Genomic DNA, 14705 nt, shown 5'->3' on the forward strand with positions numbered 1-14705 from the left:
GCGACCCCTAAAGGGTGGAAACAAATAAGGGGAGCCCTATCATTGACCTAACTACTGCCTGGAGAGTTTCCAGGTCTCAGCACTGGAAGGGGAACCTAGGCAGACCCGATGGTCTCTTTGGATTGAGGAGATAGAACTGCGAGTCTGGGGAAGCCAAGGCAGCTGGAGTTCCCAGTGCAGAACACCAGAGAGGAGAGAACTGCATACGGAGAGAGGGAGCTCTGGAGACCTATACGAGGGACCTCCTAAGACAAGTCTTCAGCTGAGCACCAATCACACACAGAAATACTAGAGGCTGAGGAAAGAACCACCTGAAAGGAGTAAAAGGAATAATCCCTAGTTCTCACACAGGGACGTGGAAGGAAAAAACTCTCGTAATTCAGTGGGCATTGGGAGAAATTCGCCTTAGATTAAATGTTGTTCTGGTCCTGCCTAACAAAGTTTAAAAGGATCAAACTATTCCAAGTAATGTAGCTGTGTTACAGAACACAGCTCAAAAATATTTATAAGAACACAAAAGAATCTAGCACCCAAAAAGGTAAAATTAACAATGTCTGGCATCCAGTCGAAATTACCAAGCATGCAATGAAGCAGAAGAATATGACTCTTACTGAGAATAAAAATAAACCAATAGAATTAAATCCATGAGTGGCACATACGAAAGAATTGGCAGACAAGGGTATCAAAATAGTTGTTCTAATTATATTCCATATGTAAAAAAGGGTAGAGAAACACTTCCACATATTAAGCACATGGAAGATACAAAAAAGACCCAAATCCAACCTGCAAAGATGAAACCTTCAATGGAAGGGATTAACAGCAGATTAATTCCTGCAGAAGAGGCCAGGTGTGGTGGCTCACCACTGTAATCCCAGTGCTTTGGAAGGCAGGAGCATCACTTGAGGCCAGGATTTCAAGACCAGCCCAGGCAACACAAGTGAGACCTTGTCTCTAAAAAAATAAAAAATAAATTAGCCAGGCTTGGTGGCACATGCCTGTAATCCCAGCTACTCAGGAGGCTGAGGCGGGAGGATCGCTGAGGTGGAGTGAGACCCTATCTCTAAAGGAATAAATCTATACATACACTGCAGAAGAAAAGACACAATAACTTGAAGACAGAGTAACAGAAACTACCCAAAATAAAACACTGGAACAAATGAACAGAGCATCACTGGCCAGTGGGACAACATCAAATGGCCAAATATACATGTAAATGGAGTCCCCTGAGAAACAAAAAAATTTGAAGAAATATGATAAAAATTTTCTAAATTTGATAAAAACTATAAATTTTGGATTTTTTTTTTTTTTCTAAGATTGGGTCTTTTTCTGTTGCCTGGGCTAGAGTGCACTGGCATCACCATAGCTCAACTGCAACCTCAAACTCCTAAGCTTCAGTGATCCTCCTGCCTCAGCCTCCCAAATAGCTGGAACTACAGGTGAGCCACCACGCCTGGCTAACTTTTCTATTTTTTTTTGTAGAAATAAGGTCTCACTATGTTGTTCAGGCTGGTCTTGAACTCCTGGCCTCAAGGGATCCTCTTGCCTTGTCCTACCAAAGTACTAGAATTATAGGCATAAGCTACTCTGCCAGGCCCACAGAATACATTTCTAATCCATTCTGGAACTTGTGACCAGTGAACCCCTCAACATGGCAATCTAAGCAGCTACTATCTATCCATAGGACCAGAGAGACTTATCAAAATCTATTTACTAGCCTTGATATTCTATTCCTTTGAAATGCACAATGATGCAACCACGAACAAGACAAGAATAGTCTGCCTCTCTCTCTAGAATTATAAAGTAGTGTAGAAACAGTATAACATCGTGAAAATGCTACTCTTTAAGAAATCAGAAGGAACTGCACCTAAATAACAGCAGTGTTAGTCACTTTCTTTTCCCTTTTGTTACTTTTTTAATTCCTTATAATGTGGCTATAGCATTTTAAAAATGTATACATCAATACAGAAGTTCTCAAAATATGGTATGCAGTCCCTGAGACCTTTTCAGGGAGTCTACAATGTTAAAATTATTTCCATGATTTGCCTTTTCCACTGTGTTGGTATTTGCATTGATGGCACACAAACAATGGTGGATAAGACTGCCGGTATCTTAGCATGAATCAAGACAGTAGCACCAAATTATACAGGTAGTCACTGTATTCTTCACTGTGACTTGCAGTAAAAGCAAAATGCTTATTGCACTTACTAATGTCCTTACTTCTCTACACAAGTCCACAGGAAAAAAAAAATGAAAGAACAAAAAAAAAGAAATGTCCTTAATGAAGCAAAAAAATTATTAACATTGTTAAATTTTGATTGTTGAGGACATTTTCTTAACATTCTATATGACAAAATGAGAAGTATACACAACAAGCGATACTGTCCTCAGATGTCCTCAGGAAAAGCACTTGTGCAATGTTTAAATTGGTTTTTGTTTGTTTTGTTTTAAAAGAGACTGGGTCTCACTCTGGGACTCAGGCTGGAGTGCAGTGGCATAATTATAGTTCACTGTGACCTTCAACTCCTGGGCTCAAGAGATCCTCCTGCTTCAGCCTCCCAAGTAGCCAGAATTACAGGTGCTTGCCACCATGCCCAGCTAATTTTTTCTGGGTTTTTTTTTGTAGAGACAGGGTCTTGCTATGTTGCCCAGGCTGGTCTCAAACACCTGGCCTCAGGTGATCCTCCCACCTCAGCCCCCTAAAGTCCCGGGATTACAGGTGTGAGCCACTGTGCCTGGCTAAATTGTTATTTAAAGCCTTTTTCCCATAGGATCTCTTGAAAAAAAATTTTTTAACTTTTTCTAAGTGTACAATTCAGTAGCATAAAGTATATTCACAATATTGTATGACCATCACCACTATCCATTTCCAGAATTTTTCATAAGCCCAAACAGAATATAGTTTCTCGTGTGCCCATTAAGCAATAACTACCTATTCTCCCTCCTCCCAACCCCTAGTAACCTTCATTATACCTTCTGTCTCTATGAATTTGCCTATTGTACATACCTCATGTAAGTGGAATCATACAATATATACCCTTTTGTGCCTGGCTTATTTCATTTAGCATGGTGTCCTCAAGGTTTATCCATGTTGTAGCATGTCAGAATTTCATTTTTATGGGTGAATAATATTCCACTGTATGGATATACTATATTTTGGTCATCCATTCATCTGTTGATGAACCGTTGGGTTGTTTCTACCTTCTGACTGTCATGAATATTGCTTCTATCAGTGTGGGTGTATTAATACAAATATCTGTTCAAGTTCCTGCTTTCACTTCTTTGTGGCATATACCTAGGAAGAACTGCTGGATCATATGGTAATCCATGTTCAACTTTTTGAGGAACTGGCAAACTGTTTTCTACAGTGGTTGCACCATTTTCATTTCCACCAGCTAAGCATGAGGGTTCCAATGTATCTATATCCTCACCAACACTTACTATATTCCTTTCTTGGATAATATCCATTCTAATGGGCGTGAAGTACTATCTCACTGTGGCTTTGATTTGCATTTCCCCTACAATTTAATGATGTCAAGCATCTTTTCATGAGCTTATTGGCCAAATGTACATCTCTGAAGAAATGTCTATTTAAATTCTTTGACCATTTTTGTTTTGCTGTTGTGTTGTTAAGATTTCCTTATATATTCTTAATATTAACCACTTATCAAATATATGATTTGCAAATATTTTCTCCCATTTCGTGGGTTGTCTTTTCACTTCCCTAATAGTGTCCTCTGATGCACAAAGTTTTTTATTTTGATGAAGTCCAATTTATCTATTTTTTCTTTTATGGCCTATGCTTTTGGTGTCATACCTAAGAAATCACTGCCTAATCCAAGGTCATGAAGATTTTCACTTATGTTTAGTATTTCTGCTCTTAAATTTAGCTCTTTGATCCATTTCGAATTCATTTTTATATATGATACAAGGTAAGGATTCAACTTCATTCTTTTGCTTATCTAGTTTTTGTAATCCAGTTTTCCCAGCAACCAATTGTTGAAAACAGTATCCTTTCTCCAATGAATGGACTTGGCTCCCTCATCAAAAATACAAAAATTTTTTTTTTTTTTTTTTCTGAGACAGAGTCTCACTCTGTTGCCTAGGCTAGAGTGTCGTGGCATCAGCCTAGCTCACAGCAACCTCCAACTCCTGGGCTCAGCCTCCCGAGTAGCTGGGACTACAGGCATGCACCACCATGTCCGGCTAATTTTTTTTTCTATATATTTTTAGTTGTCCAGCTAATTTCTTTCTATTTTTTTAACAGAGACGGGGTCTTGCTCTTGCTCAGGCTGGTCTCGAACTCCTGAGCTCAAAGGATCCACCCGCCTCGGCCTCCCAGAGTGCTAGGATTACAGGTGTGAGCCACCGTGCATCCTCTTTTGAAACGCTAATAAAAAGATTTGCCATTTTAGCCACTTTTGCAAGCCTAAAGAAAATTATTTTATGCTTTGCAAACTAGATTGTTCTTTTAATATTCTATTGGCCTTCTGTATTTTTCCTTTGTGGCTTATTCCATTCCTTTGCCAGATTTATTTCAAGAAGGTTTCCTGTTTTTTTCTTTTTTAAAATGTTCTTTGTTGGTCTTTGCAATGTACTCTCCCCTGGTTTTTTCCCTCCTTCAGTGGTGCCTCCTGTTGAGTCTTCATCGCTGACTCTTCTTCTCTCCCTCTACATGATCCTGTGCACCCACTCTCATGGCTTTAAACACTCCTCTGAACCAAATTTCTAGCTCTATCACGGGTCTCTCCCTCTAAACTTCAAATTCTAAAATAGCCAATCGCTTACTAGACATCTCCTTACATGGTTCATAAAAGTATCTCGAACTTAAACACGTCCAGCATGGAACTCTTGATTTCCCTCACTCTCAATTTGGTTCTTCTCACATGTACACTCTGAATTCACTATGGGCAGAGTTAATGAAACCAGAAACCTGAAAGTCATCCTTGATTCTTCCCTGTCATCTTTTCCCATCCTCATTTTGTCCAATCCACCAACAATTCTTACTGATTCTAGCTCTAATCTATTTCTTACCTGTCCATTTCTCTTCCTTTGAAATTCCCCCTCCCTAGTCTAAACTATCTCATCTCTCATCTGGCCTAGAGCAATAACCTTGTAACCTATCCCTCTACTTCCCTCATTGCTACAGCCCTATAGATAGGGAAAACAGCCCTATCTTATTTTCCAGATAGCAGCCAATACTATCTTGTCCTTTCCCTGTTTAAAATCTCAGTGGCCTCCCATTGCACCATCTATCCAGTAGGTCAAACTGGAAACCTATCCAATCCATTAGCAAGTCCTGGTATGTTTTAAAACACAGCAAGTTCTACCCACTTCTTTTCATCTCTACTAGCACTACCTTGGTCCAAGCCATCACCATCTCTCTCCCGGACTGAATAGATACAGGAGCATGTTAGTGCCCTTTTCCAAAAGGCAAGAAAGGCATTCTTAATCTAAATGGAAATCTTTTCCCACCAAGCTCAAACTCCTCAACACAAAGATCTAAACTGCCATTGTCTACCAAAAGGATTTGGCATTACTTATCAAAACCTATATTCAGGCTGCTAAGAAAAGATGATAGCAGCACAAACACTTTTGTCTAGTCTGTGAAATACTACTGTTCCACTGGAGGATAATTTGAAAACTCGAATAAAGGTTATGCTTGGAAACTAATGGAAAAAGAAAGAAAAAATTATAAGTTTCATGAGAGAAGGGACTAAGTACTATTCATTGCTCTATCGCTGCTCCTGGAGCCATTGCCTACACCCCAGAGAAAGTATTCAATACTAATTTTTTCTTTAATGAATGGTTAGCACATGAGCTTTTAGTTACTTCTGAATTATTCCAAGCTGAATACAACAAACCAAATCTTGATAATTTCAGTTTAATTACCTCTAAAAGGGCAGAATAATTACAATTGAAAAGCTTAATCTTTCTTCCACAATGAATACAATCCAGTTTTTAAATTAACTGCAGTGTATAATCTCATCCAGCTTCTACTGTAACTTCCTGTGCAGAAATGAAAACAGGTGCAAAACCGAGAAAGATCAAAGGCAAGAAAATGGCTTATGGTTTTGTTTAACTCATTTTTTACAAGGACTAAGAAAAATGAGGGCAAAGTTGTCTTCAGAGAATTTGTTTCAGCTAATATTCTCTTCTAAAATAAAGTCACGAAGCAACTATATTATATACTGATAAATACACTTATATTTATTTTTCTAAAAAATATGTAAGGGATTAGCTCCTCAACACCCAACCTAGGAACAAATTTCCTCATGCACATGGCTTTAAGAGAGCAGATATGTTCCCCAAGCCACCGCCCTGTGCTGGACTAATCATAGTATTTAGCTTCTCCTTCCAGAATTGAAGGGTCCAGGGACAATCAATTCCTCTATATTAAGCCAAAGTCCAAACTAAAGTAAGAGTTAGACCTTCTGCTGTAATAGAAACTCCTAAGATATAAAACTTGGGTATTGCAGAGGGCATCTTTTCCTGAAATTCAGACATTAATCTACACTGAGAGTATGAAGTAATACCAGAAGAATCAAAGATAAGAAGATATGGAGTCCCAGCAGCATTTCAATCCTGGTTTCAGTTGTTCCTGAGGCTTTACCTGCAATTCTTGCCGTTACTGCAACTTCAGATACTCATTTTTTTCCAAAATTCTATGAGTCAACAAATTTCTACTTGAGCTTAAGCTATTCAAGTTAGTTTTCTGTTTATAATCAAGATTCTTTTCATATACTTGTTTTCTTTTTTTGAGACAGAGTCTCACTCTGTTGCCTGGGCTAGAGTACCGTAGCATCACCCTAGCTCACAGCAACCTCAAACTCCTGGGCTCAAGTGATTCTCCTGACTCAGCCTTCTGAGTAGCTGGGATTACAGGTGCGTACCACCACGCCTGGCTAATTTTTCTATTTTTAGTAGAGACGGGCCCTCGCTCTTGCTCAGGCTGGTCTCGAACTCCTGAGCTCAAAGGATCCTCCCCCGCCTCGGCCTCCCAGAGTGCTAGGGGATTACAGGCGTGAGCCACAGCACCCAGCCTCTTTTCATATACTTTAACTAGCACTCCCTTATTCCACAACCTTATCTACCCCAAAAAGAAAAACCAGGAACAAAGTATGAAAGGTCTCTAACACCTACCTGTTCATGATTTTTTTTTTTTTTGAGACACGGTCTCACTCTGTCACCCAGGATGGAGTGCAGTGGTGCAATCATAGCTCACTACAACCTCCAACTCTTGGGCTCAAGTAATCCTCCTGCCTCAGCCTCCTGAGTAGCTGTGACTACAGGCGTATGCCACCATGCCCAGCTAAAATTTTAAAAAAATGTTTTTTGAAAGACGGGGTCTTGCAATGTTGTCCAGGCTGGTCTCAAACTCCTGGCCTCAAGTGATCCTTCCACCTTGGCCTTGCAAAGTGCTGGGATTACAGGCATGAACCACTGCACCTCCGTACCCCCACCCACCCCACTTCATGATTAAAAAACAGGAACAAACAAGAATCAGAACGAATATTCCTCAACCTGATAAAGAGCATCTACAAAAATCCCACAGCTAATATCCTACTCAACAGGTGAGAGACTGAAAGTTTTCCCCCTTAATAACAGAAAACAAATATGTTCAGTCCTGCCAGTTCTATTCAACACAGGTTCTGTTTAACACAGGAGGTCTAGATAGGGCAATTAGGCAAGAAAAAGAAATAAAAAGCACCCAGGAGGGAAAGGAAGAAGTAAAACTATCTCTATCTGCACATGACATGATCTTGTATATAGGAAAACCTAATCCACCAAGAAATTACTAGAGCCAATAAATGAGTTCTGCAAAGTTGCAGGATACCAGATTAACATACAAAAGTCAACTGTATTTCTATATATGAGCAATGAACAATCCAAAATGAGATTAGGGGCCGGGCGCGGTGGCTCACGCCTGTAATCCTAGCTCTGGGAGGCCGAGGTGGGTGGATCGCTCGAGGTCAGGAGTTCGAGACCAGCCTGAGCAAGAGTGAGACCCCGTCTCTACTAAAAATAGAAAGAAATTATCTGGCCAACTAAAAATATATATACAAAAAAATTAGCCGGGCATGGTGGCTCATGCCTGTAGTCCCAGCTACTAGGGAGGCTGAGGCAGTAGGATCGCTTAAGCCCAGGAGTTTGAGGTTGCTGTGAGCTAGGCTGATGCCACGGCACTCACTCTAGCCCGGGCAACAAAGTGACACTCTGTCTCAAAAAAAAAAAAAAAAAAACAAAAAACAAAATGAGATTAGGAAAACACACTTAAACTTAGAGAAATTTAGGGAAAGAAAAAAAAAAAAGAATTTAAGAAAATGATTTCATTTATAATAGCATCAAAAAGAATAAAATACTTAGGAATGAATTGAACCAAAGAGGTAAAAGACTTGAACACTGAAAACCATAAAGCATTACTTAAAGAAAATATAAATAAATGGAAAGACATCCAATGTTTATGACTGGAAGACTTATCATTGTTAAAAATGGCAATAGTCCCCAAAATGATCTACAGAGTCAATATGATATCAAATTCCAGCTGTTCCTTTTGCAGAAATTGCCAAACTGATCTTAATTTTACATTCATATAGAAATGCAAGGGATCCAGAATAGCTGCCAAAACAATGCTGAAAAAGAAGAACAAAGTTGGGGGGCTCATACTCCCTGATTTCAAAGCTTTACTACAAAGCTACAGTGATTAAGATAGTGTGACACTAGCAACATGATAGACATGTAGATCAGTAAAATCAAATTTAGAATCCAGACATAAACCCTTACATTTATAGTCAATTTACTTTCTGTAAGAGCAACAAGTCCATTCAGTGGAGAAAGGACAGTCTTTTCAACAAATGGTGCTGGGACAAAGGGATATCCAGATGCAAAAGAATGAAGCCAAACCTCTACCTCACACCATATGCAAAAATTAATTCAAAATGGATAAAAGAACTAAGTGCAAGAGCTAACACTATGAAACTCAGGGAAAACTCTTATGCATAATGTTCATGACCTTGAATTAGTCAACAGTTTCTTAAAAGTACAAACAATCAAAGAATGTGAAAAGATGATCTGCAGAATGAGAGTAAAGTTTGGCAAATTATATATCTGGTAAGAGCCAAGTATCCAGAATATGTGAAGGGATCTTACAACTCAACAATAAAAAGACAAATAATCCAATTTAAAAATGAATAAAGAATTTCACAGACATTTCTCTAAAGGTATAGTAGTCCCCCATCCAAAACGCATATGTTCCAAGGCCCCCAGCAGATGCCTGAAACCTCAGATAGTACTGAACCCTATATATACTATGTATTCTCGACCCGATATCCAAGATGGCTACTGAATAACAGGAGCTATATACCATACAGCATGGATCTCCTGGACAAAGGGATGATTCATGTCCCAGGCTGGACAGAGTGAAATGACGCAAGAATTCAACATGCTAATCAGAACAGCATGCAATTTCAAACTTATGAACTGTTTTCTTCTGGAATTTTCCATTTAATATTTTCATGCCACAGTTGACCACAGGTAACTGAAACTAAGAAAGGTGAAACCGCAGATAAGGAGGGGACTATTCTATACAAATACTCAATAAGCAGATGAAAAGATGTTCACATCATTCCTTGTTACAGAAATGCACCTCGAAACCTCTTCACACCCAATAGGATGGCTATAATCAAAAATTCCATAACAAGTGCCGGCAAGAAATCAAAACCCTCATATGTTGCTGAGGGAATGTAAAATGGTACAGCTGCTGTGGAAACAGTTGGCGGTTCCTCAAAAAGTTAAACATAGAATTACCATATGACTCAGCAATTCCACCCCTGGGCATACATACCCAAGAGAAGTGAAAACATATAGCCACACAAAAACTTGTACACCACTGTTCACAGTAACATTATTTGTAATAGCCAAAAAGTAGAAACAACCCAAATAGCCATAACAAAATGTGACATATCCATATATTCAAATATTATTTATACTTAGATACAAAAAGGAATGCAGTACTGATACATGCTATAATATGAATGAATTTGTGAAAACATGCTAAGTGAAAGAAGCTAGGCAGGCACAAAAGGCCACATATTATATAATTCCACTTATATGAAATGTCCAGAACAGCAAAGTCCACAGAGACAGAAAGCAGATGTTAGTGACTGCCAAGGGCTGGGGGTTGGAGGTATCCAGAGAGGAGAATAAAGAACAACTGCTAATGGGTATGGGGTTTCTGTAGGAGGATGAAAATGTTCTGGAAGTAGATTGTGGTAATGATTGCATGATTTTGTGAATACACTAAAAACCACTCAATTGTATACTTTAAAAGGGCAAATTTTATGGTATGTGAATTATATATCAACAAAAAAAATGAAGAGGAAAAAAAAGCCCCTAAGCAATCAAAATACATGTCACAAAGATCATATACTAAAATCCATATATATTCCCTTATTTTAAAAAAGCCCTGATTCTCAATTGAAATGTATTTACTCTCACTTTACATATAATTTGCACAGAGCTGGATTAAAAGCCCACATTCAAAGCCCAAAGGATTAAAAGCCTCATATTAGGCTAAATAAAATTGACAAAAACAAGCATACTGACAGTGAGGTTTAAAAAGAGGCAAAAGGGCCTGCCACGGTGGCTCATGCCTGCAATCCCGGAACTATGGGAGGCCAAGGTGGGAGGATCGCTTGAGCCCAAGAGTTTGAGGCTACAGTGAGCCATGATTGCATCACTGTACTCCAACATGGGCAACAGAGTGAGATCCCATCTCTAAAAAAATAAATAAAAAATTTTAAAAAGTTGCACCAACTGTGCCTGTCTCTCCTCCCTTCCCTTCCACCTCCTCCACTTGTGCCACCATGAAAAGCAAGACCAGTTCCTCCTCCTACTCAATATTAAGACATTTTCTCTCCTCTAGCTTACTTTATTGTGAAAATAGTGTATAACACATACACATACAAAATGCATGCTAATCAACTTATCGGTAAGCCTGGTCAACAGTAGGCTATCAATAGTTAAGTTTCTGGGGATTCTAAAGTCATAGTCAGATTTTTGACTGCATAGGGGGTTAGCTTCCCTAACCTTTGTACTGTTCAAGGGTCAACTGTACTTACATATAGTGTTTTATATATTATATACTTACATTTATATATTATATATAGTATTTTATATATTACATACTTACATTTAATAAGGACAAATATATATAAAAAATTTACATTTAGTAAAGGTAAAAACTACATACTTGATTAGGTCCTGGCGGTATCACTGATATTTAACCTGACACAATAATCTATGTTTATAGTAATAAAAATAATGATGATGATTCAGAGTAATAAGTGCTAAGCCACTTATTATCAATGTGCCAATCACTGTTCTAAGTACTGAACCTTTAGTTACTCATTTTAACTCCCAAGAATCCTATAAGGAAAGTACTATTATAACTTCATTTTACAGAAGAAGAAACTGAGAAATCACATAGCTAAAGTAAATGGCAAAGTTAAGATTCAAACTTGGGGAGGAAGGGGGGAAAGAAAAAAAAAAATTCAACCTTGGCAGTTGACTTCAGAGTCCATCTGCTTAACCAGTATACTATATTGCCTCTCAGTGATAAACCATCAGTCACTAAAAAATTCAACAATGTTCAGTAAGCTCTCTAAGATAGGAAAATCTATAATTTTTATTTCATTACAAATATGGTATTTAAAAAAAACTGTTCTATGAGAAAGTCTAGAGGTCAAAGAACAGCCCTTTTACAATCTGATTCCAACCTGTACTTCCAGCTTATCTCCAGCAATTCTAGTCAGACCAGACTTCTCACCTTCCTTAAACATACAGAGCATGCATTTTCACGCTGCTGTAGTTACAGGCTTTTTCTTGACTTCTCTGCCTAGAAAATTCCTACTTATCTTTCAAAATCTAGTTCAAATAATACTCCTCTATGCCACCTTCTCTGATGCCACCAGGCAGAACTGTATTCACACAGCATTTGTACACATCTCCATTAAAGCATCTGTAACATTATATCATATTTGAATGCTTAATTCTCCTTTTCACCTCCTACAATTAGACAGAACCCAGTTCACAGTAGATGGCAAATAAATTTTTTAAGTTTCAGATTTTTTAGAAACTCAACAATACAAAATGACTACTTAGCTAAGACGTCCAGATAGTCAAGGTTTTATTTTAACAAAAGGCATAAAATAGATTTATTTACCTTTTTTTTTTTATAGCCAGAGTCTTACTCTGTAGCCCCAGGCTGGAGTGCAGTGGCTTGATCATAGCTCTCTGACTGCAACCTCAAACCCTGGGCTTAAGGGATCCCTCCAACTCAGCCTTCCAAGTAGCTGGGACTATAGGCCTACACCACCACACCTGACTAATTTTTATTTTTTTCTACAGACAGGGGTCTCGAACTCCTGATCTCAAGTGATCCTCCAACCTTAGCCTCCCAAAGTGCAGGGATCATAGACATAAACCACCACATCCGGCCTGAAATTCAAATATTTAAAAGGAATAAAGTTCATTTTCATATAAACTAGAAGTTATAAAGGTTCCTACAGACTGAATTCATTCACCAGAAATCTTTTTAAGAAGAAAAGACTGATATTCTGGACTAAATCTGAGTAATTTGTTGCAGTCAAGGTAATAATAATATGGATAATGATGTGGCTAAAATTTTAAGTAACAGACTAGGGTTGCCAGAATCTAAGCCAACAGATCTAAAGGAAAGGCAGATAAGAGTATCAGTGAGTAGGTTACTACTGCTGGAGTCATGCATATTAACCTAATACCCTTAGAAATTACTGTTCTTCCCAATTTCAAGTCACTCCTCAAGAGTAACTTACTCACTGATATTTCCTATTGGACAAAATCAAACACAATTACATCCACACATATAGTTAACTTATTTCTCTCTTTAGAAGATCTCTGAATTTCTCTAAGAAAAACAACAACAACAACTTATTTCTCTCTCTGTATATAATTTACAACAGCCAAGCTAACAACATATAGGATAACCTATAGGTTTTAGTATTTAATTAGTACAAAAGAATACATAGGGGTCCCTCAAATATTCATTGAATTAACCCCATTTGTCTCTGCCTTTTCTATTTGAAAAGTTACTTTTAGCTATAAAGGAAATGTCATTTCTCTGATTTATTTTTTTTTAAAAGATATCTACACTATTGGCTCGTTTTTTCTATTATCCCATGCTTAAAATTTATTTAATATGCTACAGCTTCTGGCAAGATCTGCCTCTTATTTCATGATCTTCAGGTTCTCCAAAAGACCTACTGCTTCCAACTCATTTTCATGACTGTAAGTATCTGATTTTTCAGAAATAAACATATCTATCAGAGCTAGGGATGGTACAACGTCCCCCAAGGCAACCTTTTATATGAAACACCCCTCTAAATCAAATGTCAACTTTCCATTCCTGTTAACATAAAATTAAAACCAACTCAACTACTTCTATGTGTTAGGCACTCAGGCAGTCACAAACCTGAATTAATATTTGTGTAGTATTTCTCCATTACCTAGGCTGAGAATTCTCCTCATACATTCTTTCTTTCCCCTCCTTGAAGAGGCTTATAGTCTGTTTAGTTTTCTTCATCAGATTCTCCATGAACACCCTAAAATACTCATTTTCTCCAAGTGTCTCCATCTTCCCCTCATATCTTGACAAGATAGTACGGAGATGCTGGTAGGTATCTGGCAGCAGGTCTAAGATATAAGGTGGGCTATTCTTTAGCGCCAGCTTTGGGTTCTGACACAACCGCACCACCTGCAACAAATGGAAAAGAAGTGCTATTACTTGGAGAATCTTAAGGACAAATTCCTTTTTAAAGTTTAAAAAGTTATGAAATAATGTGTTTGCAGAAATATGAAAAATACATAAGAATATAAGAAAAATGACCCATAACACCCACTGTCCACAGGCAATCACTTTAGATTTTTTAGGGGTCTCCCAGAAGGGTGCTTTTTTTCTTTTTTAAGAGACAGGATCTGGGTCTGTCACCTAGGCTAGGCTACAATGGCACGGTCATAGTTCAATGCAGCCTCAAACTACTGGGCTCAAATGATCCTCCTGAATCAACCTCCGGAGTAGCTGGGACTACAGACAGCACCACCAAGCCTAGCCCAAAGGGGAGGTTCTTAGGGTCTTAAAGCCCTGTGAAAGACTAATGGTGCAGACAACACACAGCAGACTAAAAACTAGGGGGAAAACATCCACGCAAATGCCTAAAAGCTACTAGATGAAATACTGAAAATTACTTTTAATTACATGGCTGACCCCCCAATAGACTAAAGAAAATTCCCAGGGGCAGAAATAAAGGACATGGCTGCCCTGGGGGAGGTAAATCTCTGTAATCTAGGGGCTTAAATTTTAACAACCACTAGGGGACAGAAGCAGAGGGGACTCAGACCCAGCAAAGCCTGGGGCTGAAGTGAGATATCTATCTATTCCTTCCCATATGAATGCAGGACTCTCAGAATTTGCCTGCTGATTCTTTTTCCCATCTTTAACTTTCAACTTCTCTGAGATCTTACGTTTTAAATGCATTTCTTTTAAAGAACATATACCTAGATTTAAAAAATCCAATTTAACAATCTTTGTTTTCTAAAAGGTGAGTTTAGTCTCTTTTATATTTTTTCTAACTGATAATTTGTATTTATTCCTACCATCTTTTTGTGCTTTC

The 14705-nt window shown here is 38.2% G+C and overlaps 1 protein-coding gene across 4 annotated transcripts in view; it reads right to left on the reverse strand.

Annotated features, from left to right (window-relative positions):
• The window catches only part of CBL (Cbl proto-oncogene), a 75836-nt gene that overhangs the window by 42215 nt on the left and 18916 nt on the right, over nt 1-14705 (reverse strand). For 3 of the 4 annotated variants that reach the window (XM_045556288.1, XM_045556286.1, XM_045556290.1), the window contains exon 2: nt 13542-13789. The exons of the other annotated variant lie outside the window; for it this stretch is intronic. In XM_045556288.1, the coding sequence (XP_045412244.1) occupies nt 13542-13789 (248 nt within the window). The remainder of the gene's footprint in view (nt 1-13541; nt 13790-14705) is intronic. 4 annotated transcript variants of the gene reach the window in all.

The sequence above is a fragment of the Lemur catta genome, chromosome 7 (assembly GCF_020740605.2).
Source record: "Lemur catta isolate mLemCat1 chromosome 7, mLemCat1.pri, whole genome shotgun sequence".
NCBI classification, from domain to species: Eukaryota; Metazoa; Chordata; class Mammalia; order Primates; family Lemuridae; genus Lemur; species Lemur catta.